Source organism: Balaenoptera acutorostrata, chromosome 1 (assembly GCF_949987535.1).
Source record: "Balaenoptera acutorostrata chromosome 1, mBalAcu1.1, whole genome shotgun sequence".
NCBI lineage: Eukaryota > Metazoa > Chordata > Mammalia > Artiodactyla > Balaenopteridae > Balaenoptera > Balaenoptera acutorostrata.
This window is the reverse complement of record NC_080064.1, coordinates 78738253-78757779: the sequence shown is the minus strand read 5'-3', so window position 1 is coordinate 78757779 and position 19527 is coordinate 78738253. Positions and strand designations below refer to the sequence as shown.

The 19527-nt window shown below is 33.9% G+C and overlaps 1 protein-coding gene across 6 annotated transcripts in view; it reads right to left on the bottom strand.

Annotated features, from left to right (window-relative positions):
• Positions 1-19527, bottom strand: part of PKN2 (protein kinase N2) — a 190982-nt gene that overhangs the window by 128802 nt on the left and 42653 nt on the right. For all 6 annotated transcript variants that reach the window (XM_007182344.3, XM_057544823.1, XM_057544822.1 and 3 more), the window contains one exon: positions 6324-6478. In XM_007182344.3, coding sequence (XP_007182406.1) covers positions 6324-6413 — 90 coding nt within the window. In that variant the 5' untranslated portion in view covers positions 6414-6478. The remainder of the gene's footprint in view (positions 1-6323; positions 6479-19527) is intronic.

Below are 19527 nucleotides of genomic sequence, written 5' to 3'. Positions count from 1 at the left end.
CAAAGTCTAGCAGGCTTCAATCCACAAAACAGAAATGATAAAACTAAACATCAAGTTAGGAAGCACTTATTCACAAGAAAGACCAATTTTTGCATATTATTTAAGCATCTCTACTTTTATCACTGAGGCAGTCAGTAATAATCTAGAAATAAAATAGAATACAATCAACCTATATTCTCCAGAAGACTCAAAACTACTAGCTAAGAGACAAGCATCAGATGTGCAGCATCATATCAATAAATCAAACACACAGTATATCATGACACTGAATTAAGGGGAGGATGGAGATACTTGTGAAGGGAGAGACAATATATACGAGGAAAAAAAAGTGAACTGAAATATATCACGTTTAACACCAATACAACACATTAAAAAAGTGAGCTGATATATATCACATTAAACACCAATATAACAAGTTAAACACGTTATATACAGTGGAGGAAAAAGCAATTAGCAAATTTATGAATTTTTCTTTCATTTCTCTCCTGTTCCCATGGTCACTCATTTAGGAAAGAGTTTCTGGTCAGATTTTGTTCTTTACTAAATAAAATATTTGGATTTCACATTGAGTTGGGCTTAAATAGTTTACTAAGTCCCTTAAATATTCATTTACAACATGAAGCACACACAGACACTATACTTTTTTAAAATTATGCTTTACCATTAAGAACACTAGCTTGAATCTGGTGTTTGTCTATGACTCATTAGATATGCTTTTATGAATATACCTATTAACCTTCCAAATTTAAAATAAAAATACTTTTTAATTCCTCTTGTTATCCAGTATTAGGAACATCAAACTGAAGATTCAAAATAACTTTTCTATTTCTCTGAGACCAGATTAGAGTAAGAGAAAACGTTAGTATTTCAAAACTCCTATTTTAATGGGACAAATAGGTTTCTTGAAGAAACTACGTAAGCAGGGATACCATCCTCTAAAATACAGAGCTTCTGTAAGTATTAGATAAAACTAAAATTATATTGTCTAGCATATGATTGGCATTAAAATGTTCTCTTTTAGAGGAATAAAAATAATGATTAATTATAGGATCTCAATGAAGTTCTAATGTAAAAGTATAAATATTTATATATGCTTTTCAATTAAGCTACTCCTTTTATTATTTTATCACTATGCGAAAAGACAGTAGTTCTGTCATTTACTTCTTTAGAAATGCCTTTCTTAACTATTTCAATTCAACGTGCAAGGAAAAGCATTTGTATTTCATTTTAAAAAGTAAATGATTTTTCCCACACAGATTTCTGGAAGATGTGCATAGATGTCAAAGTATGATAAAGGTTTTTAAAACTGACATTGGATATTACCTATCACAGGCAATTTACAGTTACTACATGTCAGTCTTATGCTTTCCAGCATTCAATGAATTTTTATTGCCAGTTTTATGCTTTCAGGCATTCAATGGATTTTTGTGTTGAGCACCTAGTATGTTGAAGACAAGAGTTAAAGCTAGATCCAAAGCATATGAACTGGTTTATATATTAGAGAAATACTGGCTTTTATGCTAAAACTATGAGAAGATTTTTACATATATAGGTTGAACCATATGAACATGCCAATATCTGATTCTGAACTAAAAAAACAGCAATTTCATATGGTTCAAACTAACAGACTAGATAAAGTTAACTATTAGTAATTAGCATACTACATTCTACAATTATATTTCAAATGTACAATATTTTACAATTATAAATAAAGTACACTTTATATTTTCAAATTATATTTTTTTATTTTATAAAAAATAACTTTTTGTTTTAAAAGTCATAGTGTGATATTGTAAATAATAAAGTATACTATACACACAGCTTTCAGAAATAAATAAACCAACCATTATCTTTATTTTTCTATCACATATTTATGGCTTACTTTGCATGAATTAAATGTTGCCACATCCAGTAAAAATACAAAGATTAATCAGTTAGAATGTTACCCTATAAAACTTATAGTTTGAAGAGATACAGATATTATTATATGTAACAGAAAGTTAAAAGTAGTCACAGAAAAATTCACAGGAAGATGGGATCAGTTTTAGTGGAAGGAATCCAGAAAAATTTTGTGAGCTTTTAATATAGGTAAGACTGGAATATGTCAATTTTGGAAGATCTGAGAAAGGGAGGCCTAGATAGATGGTCCAGTACTTTCAAATGAGGAAACAGAAAAGACTTGGAAGCATTTAAAAAAAGAAAAAAAAAGTGATAGAGGCTAGAAAGAACCCCAGATATTAATAAATAGCTTAGTTTGTCATATGAATATATGAACAGGAAACATTTCTTCAGCATGTCTTATCAAGTCCTCAGAGATTATTCTGAAAACCAGTGGTACTACTTAGCCATGAAATTTACATTCTAATGTTGAAAATAGATGATAAAGAAATTGATTGTATAAATTATTATTTCAGGTAGTGGTAATGCAGTGAAAGGGATAAGGAAAGACATGGGTTGCTATTTTACATAGGATAGTAATGAAGAGCTTGCTGAAGTGGCAGCATCTGAGTAGAGATTGTAATGAAGTGAGAGAGAAAGCCATGAAAGTACTTGGGAGAAGAGCTATCTAGGCAGAGACAGTAAATGCAAAGACCCTGAGGTAAAAGTGTCCTTGTTATGTCCAAAAGATAGCAAAGAAGTCAATATGGCTAGAGGGTAATGAGAGAAAATGAAAGAGTTTTGGAAGATAAAATTGGAAGGTAGCCAGGGGTAAATCATGTATGAACTTGCAGAATCACAGTAAGGACTCTGGATTTTGTTCTAAAATAGCTAGAAAGCCACTGGAGGGTTTTGAACAAGCGTGTGAAAATATCTGACTTACCTTTTGAAAGGACAACTCTGGCTATAAAATGTACAGGGGTAATAATTTTATCATACAGAATCCAATAACCAGAGTTCTGAAGAGGACTATCTACTGCCAAGCTGAGTTAATCATACCTATCACTAAATTTGCTCCCCATTATGAATCACCTATCGTTGTGAAGGATACCACCATTCATCAGTCTGTTCACATAACCAATCTAAGAATCATCTTCAATTCTTCCTTCTTCCTCATACCCAGACATCACATACTTATTCTACCAAAATTGCTTGACTCTCTCTTCTTTGCTTTCATTGCTGTTACAAGAGGCATTAAGCATGTTTAACCTGGACTACCACAAAAGCCTCCTTAAACTTGCTGCCTGTAGACTTGACCCTCTCTAATTAATTCTTCAAGTCTGAGGAAGATGGATGTGAACTTTCTAAACTGTAAATCTGATCATGTATTTTCTTTGCTAAAAGTCTTTCAGCAACTCCCTACACCTTGTAAGATAGAATCTCAACTGCTTAATTTTGTACAAAGTACTTTATAATCTGGTTTGTCTTTCATTATGCTACACCTCTCACTATACTTCATTTGCTTAAAGCTCTTCTGGTGGGGAACAGAAAAAGTTCTGTTTGACTCATCTGAAGGACCTTTCCCAAATAAAATGTGTCTTTCTGGAGATTCAGATGTTACCCCAGTAGGGCATGGCCTTTCATTGAAAATAACTGCTAGAGTTGATGACTGTTACCATTAGAAGTGCATCCTACCTACCCTCAGGTATGTCGGATAAGAAATTGCCATACGAAAGCACTTCCTTAGAGCAAGCCACTCTATCCCACAGTTCCTTAGCCTGTATATACTGGGCTTACCCACATCACTATCTCTAGAAAGTAATTCCTTCTTAAACTCTAAATCATCCTTCAAATCTTATACTAAGACTTTAATTATTTCTTCTGATAGTTAAGTGATTCTTCTCCACTGTGCTTCTAAGTAACTTGAACATACCACTATTATATAATTGTAGTTATTTACAAGTGAGATCTGCTTTTTAGTGTGTCTCTTGAAAGGAGGATATTATCTGTTGAGTACCTACTACGTATAAGACACTACTTTTATAATATTCATACTCCAGAGCCCAGCATAATAGTTATCAAACTGTTAACTCCTTAATGACTAAATTAATATTCTACATAACTTCAATGTACAACTTTCCCTATTCTCATAAAGATATACTTTGACCCTATGAGAGGTTTAAAGATGAGAAATGAAACAGTTATGACCAAATCTCGACAAGAATAACTGGCAGGCCTACCTCAGAGACTACAGCAGCTGTTAATATGCTCTGGACCTCCACTTGACCCCTCCTCAAATTAATGGACCTCCTAATTAAAAATAAAAGGCTACTGGAACTTATCTATTTGTTTTAGCAGGCTTACTAGTAGCCCTGTTTATTTTGGACTTGTGGTTATCGTAAGTTATCTATTTCCCTTTTAATACATCCATAAACCTGTTAAATTTGGGAAGGGGGGGTGTTGGTTACAGACCACTTTGAGAATACAGTGAAACCTATGGCCCTCTTATTCATCCATTTATCAATATACACACTCACTTTTCCTATAACTTCAAAGGACTCATGAACCTCTCAATCTAATCCATCAACCATAGGTTAAAAAAACCTTACTCCAGAGGTGTTTTAAATTTAAAACACTCAGCATAATATGGTGCATTCACAGTTCCAAGAACACAGTATTTACCTTAAAAAGAGAAAAAAAGCCCAAAATAACATTTGATAAAAATGAAAAAAAAAACCCCAAACTAAAGGTCAATACTAAAAACAATAGAAAAACCAACTCTACCATCCCATAATAAATGTTCAAAGTTAGTGAAGTCCCATAATAAATGTTCAAAGTTAGTGAAGTAGTATACTATCAAGTATCGGATCATGTAAGTAATACATCAAGTAGGAATAAATACATTTCTCTAAAAATAATTTAGAAATTATTTTGAAATATGGCATATAATCGAACTAATTTTCATAAATAAGTTTTAAAAAATCTTATCTATAACATATACACATTTCTCTCTTTTCAGCGTCTTCACAAATTTCATTTGAATGGGTACGTAGGTTACTTGGCTCCAAGCAAAGATTCCTACTGTCCCCTCCACTCCCCCCAATTTCAAATTCTTCCTAAACTTAAAAAACAAAAAGAAATACCTAAACCTTTTATTCTGAAATTACTTAAGATCTATTAAAATATGGAAGAAACTGATTTGCAGAGGCAAAAATCTTTAAAATAAATGAGTTGAAAGTAGAACGGTGGATTTTATAATAAATCAACCTTTCTAAGACTTCTTGCAATTTATAAAACTATAGAACCTTAGATTGGAAAGAACCTTCATGTTAATCTGGTTCAGTTGTTCCTATCATTTTCTCTTCTACATTTTATCTCAGAAAAAGGACACATTCCTATTAGTAACAAGTGTTCCCCATAACACTGGCTTTCAATTAGGAGTTACATGCCCATACCAGATTCCCTGAGAACCCAAAGATCTAGTCCAAACAATCATTAATGATAGAACGTCTTCTCTTTTCATTTGTCCTTTCTTAAAGATCTGTATGTAGTGATGGAAAACTCATTACAGCCCAAACGTTTTTAAATAAATTTTTTGTTCTAGAATAATTTTAGATTTACAGAAAAGCTGCAGTTTTCTGTGGAGAGTTCCTGTGTACCCTTTACTCAGACAATTTTACTTAAAATTTTTTTGATTGATTTTGGTAGAAATAATTTTAAAAATAATATTTTAGAAATCTTTTGTTTCCAATTTGTTATATTGTCAATACACAGATTTGGAGGCTAAAATGATCTCAGAAATCCTAATACAGTGTTTAAACAGCAAAATCATGAAAAGCACAAAAACGCAAAAAATGTGGTACTAAATAGACGATGAAAAGGATACTTGTTTACAGTATAAGAGCTTAAACAAGAAGAGTATCATCTTGTTCAACATCAGCTGTGAACGTTCACATCAGATAACTCAAATTTTTTACCCCTCTGTGCAATGCCCACAAATGACTGTGAAAATGCCACAAGTACTGATGTTGGGTTTCAAATAAAATGATTTTTTTAAAATTTATTAATTTATTTATTTATTTTTGGCTGTGTTGGGTCTTCGTTTCTGTGCGAGGGCTTTCTCTAGTTGCGGCAAGTGGGGGCCGCTCTTCACTGCGGTGCGCGGGCCTCTCACTATCGCGGCCTCTCTTGTTGCGGAGCACAGGCTCCAGACGCGCAGGCTCAGTAGTTGTGGCTCACGGGCCTAGTTGCTCCGTGGCATGTGGGATCTTCCCAGACAAGGGCTCGAACCCGTGTCCCCTGCATTGGCAGGCAGATGCTCAACCACTGCACCACCAGGGAAGCCCCTCAAATAAATTTTATCAGGTAGGTTAATTCACACATGTGGAATCTGTAAATAACAAGGATTGACTGTATACACACTTACATTTATTTACTGTACTTACCTTTGAAGAGCCATTTGAATACATCTGTATCATGTTCTCTGCACCTTGTTTTACTTTAAGTTCTATATCCAGTTGTTTTTGTAAGGCCATCAGTCTATTATTGCTGGTGGAACAACGAGGGTCACTACTGGGAGTATCTGGAGTCCTTGGGCAATCTGTAAGTTAAATAGTATATTAAAAATTATTTACTAGGACCAATTGTTGCTTAAAATTAGAAGTTAATATTTACAAAGAATAAAGAATTACAAGGTTTGAGACGAGCTTGAAGTCACTTAAATGGAATCTCCTTATGCTTACAGAAAATACAAGAATTCCAAGTCAAGAAAATATTCAAGTAGAGTTGTAGGACTATCTGCCAGGGATACTGTAGAAGTGACTACATTGAGTCTGAAGCTGAGTCAGATCATTGTCCAAAGTTTTTCTAACACAATTACTTTAAAATTAAATCAAATCAATTTGACTAGCATATTTAAGAATTAAACTAAATTCCCTACTTATTATCTGATTGGTTAGAGAACAAAGCATACTCAAAATTATACAAATTCTACTAAAATAATTACCTATACATAGGACTAAGGGTACTTCAAATATAATGCTAGCATTAATTAAAATAATCTAAGTGTATGCATAAAAGCCTTCACGTTTTGCTTTCTACTATGATGGTAGGGGGTGTAGGAAGACCAAAAATTCAAGTCCATTGCTTTTCATAAAGCATACCATGGTGCTTCTATTTTGAAACAAAAACAAAAACTTCAAATAGAACACTCTAATTATTCTCAGTAATCCATTATTGTTGAAACACATCTAATAATTCTACCACGTATCTAAATTTCTTCATATTGAAGTTATTTTGTGTTTTATCCACACCAGGTCTCTAGATAAAAAAAAAAAAAAAGCTAGACTAGGGTAATAGACCTGGTTTAGTTATAAGTAGCTTGGTAATCACCAGAAAACTGCTTAAACTGCAAGTCATTTAACCATTGTGCTTCAGGGTTCCCTTCTCTCCCTAATAAAAGATGGTGTGACTAACCAATTTTAATAAATATGTTTCATATTTGGTTTTATACTTCTTTAAAAAAAAGTCACTAGTTCAAAAACATTTAAACATAACTTGTTAATTAACTTATAAAAATACAGATGCTATGTTAGATACTGATATAAAATAATATTATTTTATCATTTACATACTACTTTACAAGGTCTAAGTCCTGATCTAAGGGCTTTATTGACTCATTAATCCTCATAACAGCCCTGAAACAGGTATTACACCTATATTACTGAAAAGAAAACTAGAGCACAGGGAAGTTAAGAAACTTGCCCAAAGTCATACAGGTGGTAAGTCAGTTCTGTTCCAAAGTCTAGCTTAATAATTGCTGTGCTATGCTGCCTCTTTGCCATTTAAAAGCCTTGTAAACAGCTATACTAAATGCTGTATGTGTGTATACTTACATATATAACAGTATAATTATACACACACACAAATATGTGTATGTATGCATATTAATCCTTAAAATAACATTTTGAGACAGATATTATCCACACTTTATATATCAGGAAATAGGTAAAGTTACAGTTATTAACTAGGATTCAAATTCAAGAAAGGTTTCTATTGCTACTGAATTCCCAAATTACAAATGAGCTGCTCCAAAAGTTGATTTTTATAAGTTGACATATGCTTAAAGAAAACTACTCTAAAAGGTAGATAAGCTTTCAGATCAGGCACACAAAAGAACTACTTAACATATTGCTATGGTCGGAATGTTTCTGTACCCCCAAAATTCATACACTGAAGCTCTTACGTGAGGGTACTTGGAGGTGAGGCCTTTGGGAGGTAATTAGGTCATAAGGGCAGTCTCCCTGTTATGCAAGGATATGGTGAGAAGACACTGTCTACACACCAGGAAGAGGGCCATCACCATAACTCTGATCATGTTGGCACCTTAATCTCAGAGTTCTCAGCCTCCAGAACTATGAGAAATAAATTTCTGTTGTTTAAGCCATCTAGTCTATGGTATTTTGTTAAAGCAGCCTAAACTAAGACATAAATAAATACACACACACACACACACACACACTCTCTCTCTCTCTCTCTCTCTCTCTCTATAGTGGCTGTGCCTAGGTCTGAATCTCAGTTTTGGCACTGAGATTTAGTACAAACCATGTGATACGGGATAAATTACTTAACAGCTCTGTGCCTCATTTTCCTCATGTGTTAAATAGTGAAAATAACTACCTCACAGGATTATTGTGACTAAATAAGTTATGTGTAAAGAGGTTAGAAAAGGCCATGGTGCATAGTAAATATCCAGTAAACAGTAACTAGTACTAGTCAGTGTACAAGTGTTAAGTATATCTCTGTTGAGTCCATAAATGAAGTGCACATTTATAGCAATGACTGAAAAGTGCATTCAGATCTGTGAACAGTTAGGTTTTCTCCCCCACGTCCTGTTTTTTTTTTTTTTTAAACATAAATGATACAAGACTCTTGGAAGAAACTGAAATTATACAAAATTTGGTACATAAAGTTAATTTATAGTAAGCACATTTTTAAAAAGAACTGGAATGCATTCAGAGTAGAAGGACCTCAGCTGAGAAAAGTATGGAAATTTGTTGTCTGTAAAATACCTGATGGTCTTTAGCCTAGGGTAAGAGAAATGATTCTTGCCTAAACATTTAAACAATTGTCTATGAAAGAAGCTGTCCTCTTACTATCTCCTCACAGGGCAGAGAATTAGAACCAAAGGGTAAATATAGTGAGTGCAAAAATTTTATCCCAGGATAAAGAGAAATTCTTTATAAAATTAAATGGTTTGCCTTAAAAAATGTAATAAAATCTCTTGTCTCTGGAAGCATTTATATAGAAGCTAGATTACAAACCATTAAAGATACTATATAAGAAATTCTTGCACATTAAAGAAGGTTGTCCAAGACACTGAAATACCCATTGATTCTATCAGTCTGTGAATTCGTAATAATATTATAATATCTAACACTGTTTTCATGGAAAAGTATACCTTCAGTTTTAATAAGAACTTTAACAACATAAGAAATGACACAACGGTTAAGAGTCTGGGCTCTTGAGGTCAGAATGTCTGGGTTAAAATCCTGTGATTGTTACTTATTGGTGTGATCTTGATGAGATACTTACTTAATATGTGTTACAGTTACCTAACCACAAATTTGGGGTTACTGTGAAGATAAATCCTGTACAGTGCTTAGGCTAAAGTGTAGGGCTCAATAAAATTACATGTCAGGGCTCAGTTAAGCAGCTATTTCTGCCATCTAATCTTCAAAGGAACTAACAATGGTTTGTAATATAACCTTATTTTAGAAATAAAAAAGCAAACTCAGAGAGGTTAAGTAATTTGCAACGGTCACAAAAGTATATGCCAAGCCAGAAATTTAACTTTAGAAATGTCTTGTTTTATAAAGACCACTTTTTATTCATTTAGAAATTAGAGAAACACTTCGCTGTCTTTCTTAGATTTCACCTATTTTCCCTTTCAACCTGCTATTTTTCTTCCTTCCAGTTTTTTCTTTTAAAATTTTTAAAAATTTTAATACAATTTTTAAAGGTTACTTTCCATTTACAGTTATTACAAAATATTGGCTATTACTGGTGTTGTACAATACATCCTTGAGTCTTACACCAACAGTTTGTACCTTCCACTCCCCCACACCGATACTGTCTCTCCCACCTTCCCTCTCCTCACTGGTAACCACTAGTTTATTCTCTATATCAGTCAGTCTGCTTCTTTTACGTTATATTCACTTGTCATATTTTTTAGATTTCACATATGAGCAATATCATACAGTATTTATCTTTCTGTCTGACTTACTTCACTTAGTATAATGCCCTCCAAATCCATCCATGTTGCTACAAATGGCAAAATTTTGTTGGTCATTTTTATGGCTAAGTAGTATTCCATTGTATGTATATATACCACAGCTTCTTTATCCATTTATCTGTGGATAGACACTTAGGTTGTTTCCATACTTTGGCTACTGTAAACAATGCTGCTATGAACATTGGGGTGCACTCATCTTTTTGAATTGGTGTTTTTGTTTTTTTCAGATATATACCCAGGAGTGGAATTACTGGGTCATATGTATTTCTATTTTTAGTTTTTGAGAAACCTCCATACTGTTTGCACCAATTTACATTCCCACCAACAGTGTATAAGGATTCCCTTTTCTCTACCTCCTCACCGACATTTGTTTTTGTAGACTTTTTGATGATAGTCATTCTGACAGGTGTGAGGTGATATCTCTTTGTGGTTTTGGTTTGCATTTCCCTGATGATTATTAATGTTGAGCATCTTTTCATACGCCTGTTGGCCATCTGTATTTTCTCTTTGGTAAAAGGTCTATTCAGTTCTTCTGCCCATTATTTATTTATTTATTTATTTTTAATGTTGAGTTGCATGAGCTGTTTACATATGTTGGGTATTAATCCTTCATTGGGTCATATCATTTGCAAATATTTTCTCCCATTCAGTAGGTTGTCTTTTCGTTTTGTCAATGGTTTCCTTTGCTGCGCAAAAGCTTTTTAGTTAGGTTCCATTTGTTTCCATATAAATTCTAAAATTATTTGTTCTAGTTCTGTGAAAAATGCTATTGGTATTTTGATAGGGATTGTACTGAATCTGTAGATTGCCTTGGCTAACATGGTCATTTTAACAATATTGATTCTTCCAATCCAAGAACACAGTGTATCTTTCTATCTGTTTGTGTCATCTTCAATTTCATTCAACAGAGTCTTTAGTTTTTGGAGTACAGTTCTTTTCCCTCCTTTGTTAGGTTTATTTGTAGATATTTAGTTCTTTTTGATGCAATGGTAAACAGATCGTTTCCTTAATTCTCTTCCTGATAGTTCATTGTGAACGTATAGAAATGCAACAGATCTCTCTGTATGTTAATTTCGTATCCTGCAACTTTACCGAATTCATTGATGAGCTCTAATAGGTTTCTGGTGGCATCTTTAGGATTTTCTATGTATAGCACCATGTCAGTTGCAAACAGTGACAGTTTTACTTCTTCCTTTCCAATTTGGATTCCTTTTTCTTTTTTTTCTCTGATTGCTATGGCTAGAACTTCCTAAACTATGTTGAATAAAAGTGGTAAGAATGGGCATTCCTGCCTTGTTCCTGATCTTGAAGGATATGCTTTCAGCTTTTCACTGTTGAGTGTGATGTTAGCTGTGGGACTGTCATATATGGCCTTTCTTTTGTTTAAGTATGTTCCCTCTATCCTCATTTTCTGGAGAGTTTTTTTTATCATAAATGGATGTTGAATTTTATCAAAAGCTTTTTCTGCATCTATTGAGATGATCATATGGTCTTTATTCTTCAATTTGTTAATACTGTGTATCACACTGATTGATCTGTGGATATTGAAAAATCCTTGCATCCCTGGGATAAATCCCACTTGATCATGATTCTTTTAATGTACTGTTAGATTTGGTTTGCTAGTATTTTGTTGAGAATTTTGGCATCTATGTTCATCAGTGATATTGGCCTGTAATTTTCTTTTTTCGTGATATCTTTGTCTTTGGAGAACATCCTAGGAAATTATAATTCCACAAAAATAACTCAAGAGATAACAATTACCTATAAAAATCAAATAAATTATAGAGTCAGAAGATATTTGCAATCTTTAAGTACCTGAAACAGTGGGTTGACTAACTTAATACTCCATGTGCAATCTCCTTCTCTCTTGCTTAAATTAAGAGCAGGTTAAGGGGAAAAAGAAAACAAAACAAAAAAACAAGATTTCTCAGACTTATTTGCATTTGGGGGACAGGGAGAAGGCAGTGAATGCATGGTGCATGTGACACAATCCCAGGACAGATATAAGTAGACATTTGTACCTTTGTGCTTCTGAGAATGTTTTTGCTTTTCTGAACAAAAGAGACTTATTACGCTCTCATCATCCTGATGAAGTAAAGCTTGGATTTTAATAAGAGCCCAAGAAAAGGCCCAAGGACTCTTACAAAGTAGGCAGTCAGATCAGGAAAAACATGATTAAAGACAGGAACCTCAAAAATTGTCATCCATAACAGGTGAATTATTTGTTGACTTGCTTTTGGCTTGGGGTGACTGGCGGGGAGGGGAAATGGATATTCTTTAAAAAAAAAATTCTTACTGTTCTCATACAGGTTTGAGGCAGGAAATCATACTATCTATGTGCCCCCCCCCAAAAATTAATCATAAATTTTATATTAATTGGCCTCAGGTTGATAATGCTTTCAGGTATCTTACAGAAACAAATGCAAATCCTCTTTGAAAGAAGGCACTTTAAATCCAGACCTAAAATAATTCCCACAGATAAAGTTCCAATGAAAATGTGCCCTCAACTAGAAATCACAAGGTTCCGGCAGAAAAAAAAAAATTCATCGTGAGTTAGAAAAAAACTACAGGAGTAACATAGTAAAGATTTCATTTGTTGTCATTACCTCACACAAAATGTGAAGAAGTATATTTTATAGGTAAAAATTAAATAGAAAGGTATCAAAAGAATGACTAAAACAAGAGACTATCAAAAATTACCAAGATTAACAAAACAGAACTTGTAGTAGTAAGTGTATATATATATAATATATATATATATATAATATATATATATAAATAATACATATACAAACAAAACAGAAATTAGAAATACAATATACGTGGTCAAGAGCAAACTGGACACATGGAAAGAATTAGAGAAATGGAGATAGACTTGAAGAAATTATCATGCATCTAACTGGAGTTCCAAAATGAAAGAGAAGAGGGAATACAAGACATGCAACATTCAACGAGATAGGCACTAAGCACTTCCCACGATCAATGAAATACACAGATCCAGGAAGCCCAACATATCCCAAGCAGATCAAATGAAAAGAAATCTGTATCATTCAGCAGAACACTGCAGAATAAGAGTTTCTTAAAAACAGCTAGGGAGAAAAGGCAGAATATCTGCATAGTTTAACCACTAGATCAGTAACTGCCCCCTCAAAAACAACAGGGGAATCCAGAAGACATAAAATAATAGTTTCCAGGTACTGAGAGAAAATAAATGTCAACCTAGAATGATATACCCAGGGAAATATGTTTCTAAAGTCTATACCTTTAGGAAGAAAAAGAAACAAGATGAAGGAAGGCCTGAGAAGCATGAAGAAATGTTGAACAAAGAAAATGATAAACACGTGGGTAATTATAAACCAACAATGACTATATAAAACAATAATAATTAATGTAACTTGTGGAACTGAAGATAAAATGATAGAACTAGAATATGAACAATGACAGCACTTAGGTCAATTGGAGTTACGTAGATTGAAATTAAAGTATTCTAAGTTTGTTATATGGTATGTAAAGAAGGTATACCATTCAGTCTAGTTGACAAACAGAAACCACACTAGATATTTTGAACAAAGGGAATTTAACACAGGGAATTGGTTACATCATACATATTCAGGTATTGTGCAAAGGACTTGAGAAAAAAATTCCTTTTCTCAAAGGGCTTAGAGTCAGGTACAACCTCTATGTACCTATATAAATGGGTATGTGTGTCTATTCATGCAACAGTGTATGTGTGTATATATGAACATTTTCAAATATACTGAAAAGATGAAAGAATGGTGTAGTGAGCACCCATAAACCCACCACCTAGATTTGCCAATCTACACACACACACACACACACACACACACACGTGTAGAAAGATAAAAAAAGAGAGCAAATATAAATGGTACGAAGAAAGATGGGAAAATTAGATTTGGGAGGAACAATTTCAATCAGAAATTGAAGTTATTAGCAGAGGCCAGATTATATGAAGGGCATCTCTGTAATGCTATAAATTTGTACTGTATTCTGTAGGGAATGGAGAGCCACTGAAAGGTTTAAAGCAAGAAAGTAACAGGATCAATTCTGAATACTAAGTAAAAAACAGTGGTAGCAAAAAAAAAAAAAAATAGTGGTAGCAGTGTTTAGGTTGGATTAGAGAAATACTTAACATGCAGGCTTTAGCAGTAAGGATGGATAAGAGATACAGATTTGAGACCTATGTCAGAGGTAGAATCCATAGGGCTTGGTGACTTGACTTACACTGGAGAGTGAAAGTAAAAAGAAAGACAGACATCTACAGTAAAAGTCAGATTTTAGTTACAGATTATGGGGGTCATGCATTAACAGGACAGAAAACAAAAGGGAAAGATTTAGAGGCAGTGTTCCAGGAAGGAAGAGTTCAACTTTAAACATGGTAAGAGGCAAAGTCAACAGGATAATAATACCTATATTCAGGCAATATCCATAAGGTTATAAGGCTATAAATTAAGAGATGAAGCCCAGAAAATCCATTTTGGTTTGAAATACCACTTTGAAAGTCAGCAGAAAATACAACGTGGTTAAAATCTCCTTAGGGATGAGATTTTCCAAGGCCAGAATGATGAGTAAAAACTGAATTTGTTAGTAGTTTTCCCAACAATGTGTAGAGCAACAGATATGCTGTTTCTGGTACTTTCTGTATTTTCTCTAAATCCACAACTGAGCAGTTGGCTTCCAAAATGAGTTAAGAGTTCTAGAAAACAGAAGCAGTCCGGATCCTTAGAAGGCTCCTAAATAAGGTTTAGCCTTAAACTGGATACTTCATTCTCGTGGAGGTTAGTAACGTAACTAACCTTGAATCTTTACTTCCTAGCCCCAGGAAAGCTTCCTCAGATTTTACTTACATCCTGAGGTTTCATGTTCAGAATTAGAAAAGCTTAAATGCCTCATACTTGACCTTTCCTCAAGCTATTAAAACGCTTGTTCACAAAACACCATAGAAAGAGCATATAGACTCTATTCTCTTTGTTTTATGAACGAGAAAAACAAGGCCTGGAGGGGTTGCAAGTGGTACACAAATACATAACTATATAATGATCCAGCTGGGATGAGACCTTGGATTATAGAAACTTTGTTCTTTAGTTTATACCTAGCTGATTCCCAATGCTCAATATTCATAAAGTGGTACTTGTACAGCCAGGATGTCTGTTTATGGAACGAGGCTATTTATTTCATTCACAAAAAAATAAGAGGAAATATAACTGAAGTAAATCTAGCCAAATCTAAATTAATAAAGGTAGTAGTATGCTGAAGCACTATCTTACTATTTAACTATCTCCACAAACGTCCATCTATAAGTCTCGTAGTTACTGTTCACTGGTCAACATTTTGGTTTTCACTTAGTACTTATAAACAGATATTTTAAAAATAAGCTGCTCCAGATTCTTGACATGTGTTACAATTATATTAACTGTTTATATTTCCCCCCAAATCCATCTTTCTTGTTTAAACAGATACGCTTACCTTATATAGTCATCTGGAAACTGCTCAGATTACAATAAATGCTCACTAATTATTAATTGATTCTTAATCAGTTATTTTGTGTACTCAGGATGACCTATGTCAGATGTCACCAACTGAACTAATTTTGCTGAAATATTTTATAACTAACACAACCTTTGGTTAAGCTTTCTTAGTATTTTACAAAAATAGCATGGATAAGATTATGGGTTGTGGTGTTTTTTACTTAAGGTAAAATAAGCAACCTAGGCATTAAAATTTCAGAACTGCCTATATATGTTACATTATATCTTTAAAAAATTTTTTTTTCATTTAAGTATAGCTGATTTACAATGTTGTGCCTAAATCTGGCTTTTTATATAATGAACATTTTTTTCTTTTTTCTTTTCTTTTTTATTGGCGTATAACTGCTTTACAATGTTGTGTTAGTTTCTGCTGTACAATGAAGTGAATCAGCTATATGTATATCTATATTCCCTCCCTCTTGGACCTCCCTCCCACTGCTCCCTCTCCCCCATCCCACCCATCTAGGTTATCACAGAGCACCAAGCTGAGCGCCCTGTGCTATACAGCAGGTTTCCACTACCTAACTATTTTACACATGGTAGTGTACATATGTCAATCCTAATCTCCCAATTTGTCCCACCCTCCCCTTCCCCTCCCCCCAGTGTCCACATGTCTGTTCTCTACGTCTATGTCTCTATTCCTGCCCTGCAAATAGGTTCATCTGTACCATTTTGCTAGATTCCACAAATATGCATTAATATATGATATTTGTTTTTCTCTTTCTGGCTTACTTCATTCTGTATGACAGACTCTAGGTCCATCCACATCTCTACAAATGACCCAGTTTTGTTCCTTTTTATGGCTGAGTAATATTCCACTGTATATATGTACCACATCTTTTTTATCCATTCATCTGTCGGTGGACATTTAGGTAGCTTCCCTGTCCTGGCTATTATAAATAGTGCTGCAATGAACATTGGGGTACATGTGTCCTTTTGAATTATGGTTTTCTTGGGGTATATGCCCAGTAGTGGGATTGCTGGGTCATATGGTAGTTCTATTTTTAGTTTTCTAAGGAACCTCCATACTGTTCTCCACAGTGGCTGTTATCAACTTACATTCCCACCAACAGTGCAAAAGTGTTCCCTTTCCTCCACACCCTCTCCAGCATTCATTGTTTGTAGCTTTTTTGACGATGGCCATTCTGACCGGTGTGAGGTGATACCTTGTTGTAGTTTTGATTTGCATCGCTCTAATAATTAGTGATGTTGAGCATCTTTTCATGTGCCTCTTGGCCATCTGTATGTCTTTTTTGGTGAAATATCTGTTTAGGTCTTCTGCCCATTTTTTAATTGGGTTGTTTGTTTTTTTGATATTGAGCTCCATGAGCTGCTTGTATATTTGAGAGATTAATCCTTTGTCAGTTGCTTCGTTTGCAAATATTTTCTCCCATTCTGAGGGCTGTCTTTTTGTTTTGTTTATGGTTTCGCTATGCAAAAGCTTTCAAGTTTAATTAGGTCCCATTTGTTTATTTTTGCTTTTAGTTTCATTACTCTAGGAGGTGGGTCAAAAAAGATCTTGCTGTGGTTTATGTCAAAGAGTGTTTTACTCTAAGAGTTTTACAGTGTCTGGTCTTACATTTAGGTCTTTAATCCATTTTGAGTTTATTTTTGTGTATGGTGTTAGGGAGTGTTCTAATTTCATTCCTTACATGTAGCTGTCCAGTTTTCCCAGCACCACTTATTGAAGAGGCTGTCTTTTCTCCATTGCATGTTCTTGCCTCCTTTGTCATAAATTAGGTGACCATATGTGCATGGGTTAATCTACAGATTCAATGCAATCCCTATCAAACCACCAACGGCATTCTTCACAGAATTAGAACAAAAAATTTTACAATTTGTATGGAAACACAAAAGACCGCGAATAGCCAAAGCAATCTTGAGAAAGAAAAACAGAGTTGGAGGAATCAGGTTCCCCAACTTCAAACTATACTACAAAGCTACAGTAATCAAGACAGTATGGTACTGGCACAAAAACAGAAATACAGATCAATGCTACATTACATCTTAATGTTTAAAAACTGCATATTGCATATCTCTGGTAGGAAAGACTTCTTCATTCTGTACACAACTCTGTACCTAGCGCATGCACAGTTCTTTCATAAATTCTCCTTAAGATGGTGCTACTTTATTTTTCTTCTTTCCTCCTCCTAATTACAATAATATATATCATCAACCACTATACACCTGTTAGACTGGTTAAAAAATACATTAACAATACCAAGTGCTGGAGGAGATGTGGAACAATTGGAACTCTCATATATTGCTGGTGAGAATGAAAAATAATATAGCCACTCTGGAAAACATTTTGGCAGTTTCTTATAATGTTAAACATATTCTAACATACGACTTAGGAATCACACTCCCAAGTGTTTACCAAGGTGAACTGAAAACATGTTCACACAAAAACCTGTTAATGGGTAGTTACAGCAGCTTTACTGATAACTGCCAAAAACTGGAAAACAACCCTAATGTTCTTGGTGAAGGAATGGATAAGTAAATTGTGGTATATCTATACAGTGGACTACCACTCAGCAATAAAAAAGAATAAACTATTGATAAATGCAACAACCTGGATGAATCTCAAAAAGCAATATGCTGAGTGAAAGAAGTCAGTCTCAAAAGGTTATAAACTTTATGGTTCCATTTACATGTTATTCTTGAAAAGCAAACTATAAGTGACAGAGAACAGACCAGTGGTTGCCAGGGGATATGGAATAGGAAGAGGGTGTGACTACAAAGGGACAGTACTGTTCCTTTTCCTGATTGTGGTGGTGTTTAGATGAACCTATATGTATATTAAAATTCATGGAATGATGTACCCAAAAAGAATCAGTTTTACTGTGTATTAACTTAAAAAAAAATATATCAAAGAATTCAAGTATTAGGTGTATATGAATCATTTAATTTCATGATTTTAAAGATGAGAAAACAAACCCAGGGGCATTAAAAGTGCCTTGTTAATTAACAATCACAGTTACCTACCTAACAGCAATCCTTTACTTAAGAGTACACAACTTAATACAAAATATGCTTACCTCAAAATGAGAAATTCAATCAGAAATAAGGAGTATGTAGAAACTGCATAATAAACCAGGCCACACAGATTTTAATAAATATAAAATTCAACTATAATTTCTATGCTACATTTAGGTGGATAGGCCAATAATAAAAAGAAATTTAAATTCTCACTTCTACTCATTCAAGAAAGACTTCATAAACTACATTTTAGTCATTAAGAAGACTCCCTCAATATAGATATATCTCTGGGATTTAGAAGAATTTCCAAGGTTAACTCCAAAAAATTCCAGGGAATTCCCTGGCGGTCCATTAGTTAGGACTCTGCGCTTCTACTGCAGGAGGCACGGGTTCGATCCCTGGTCAGGAAACTAAGATTCCACATGCTGTGTGGTGCAGCCAAAACAAACAAACAAACAAAAAAACCACACACAAAATTCCAACACTATTAGTTCTATACTAAATCAATATTTTCTTTCTGAACACTCTACATATTTAAGAAAATATTCACTACCTCAAAAGGTAAAAATCAATCTAAGCTTGGTGGGGTCTGAGAAAATGGAAATGGGAAGAGGTACAAGAGAAGGAAGTAAGATAAAAACAGAGGGAATTACACTATACACATTATTAGTTATACCTAATAAAATATGAGAAATATTCTTGTCCTCTTCTTTAGGGATGATATAGGAGTCCAAAGATTCAGAAAATTAGTTCTTTCTTAAATATTTCCTTTCAGAGTCTCAGGTATCAACTAAGGCTTAGACTACTAATCCACTTTACACAGCTCCAATA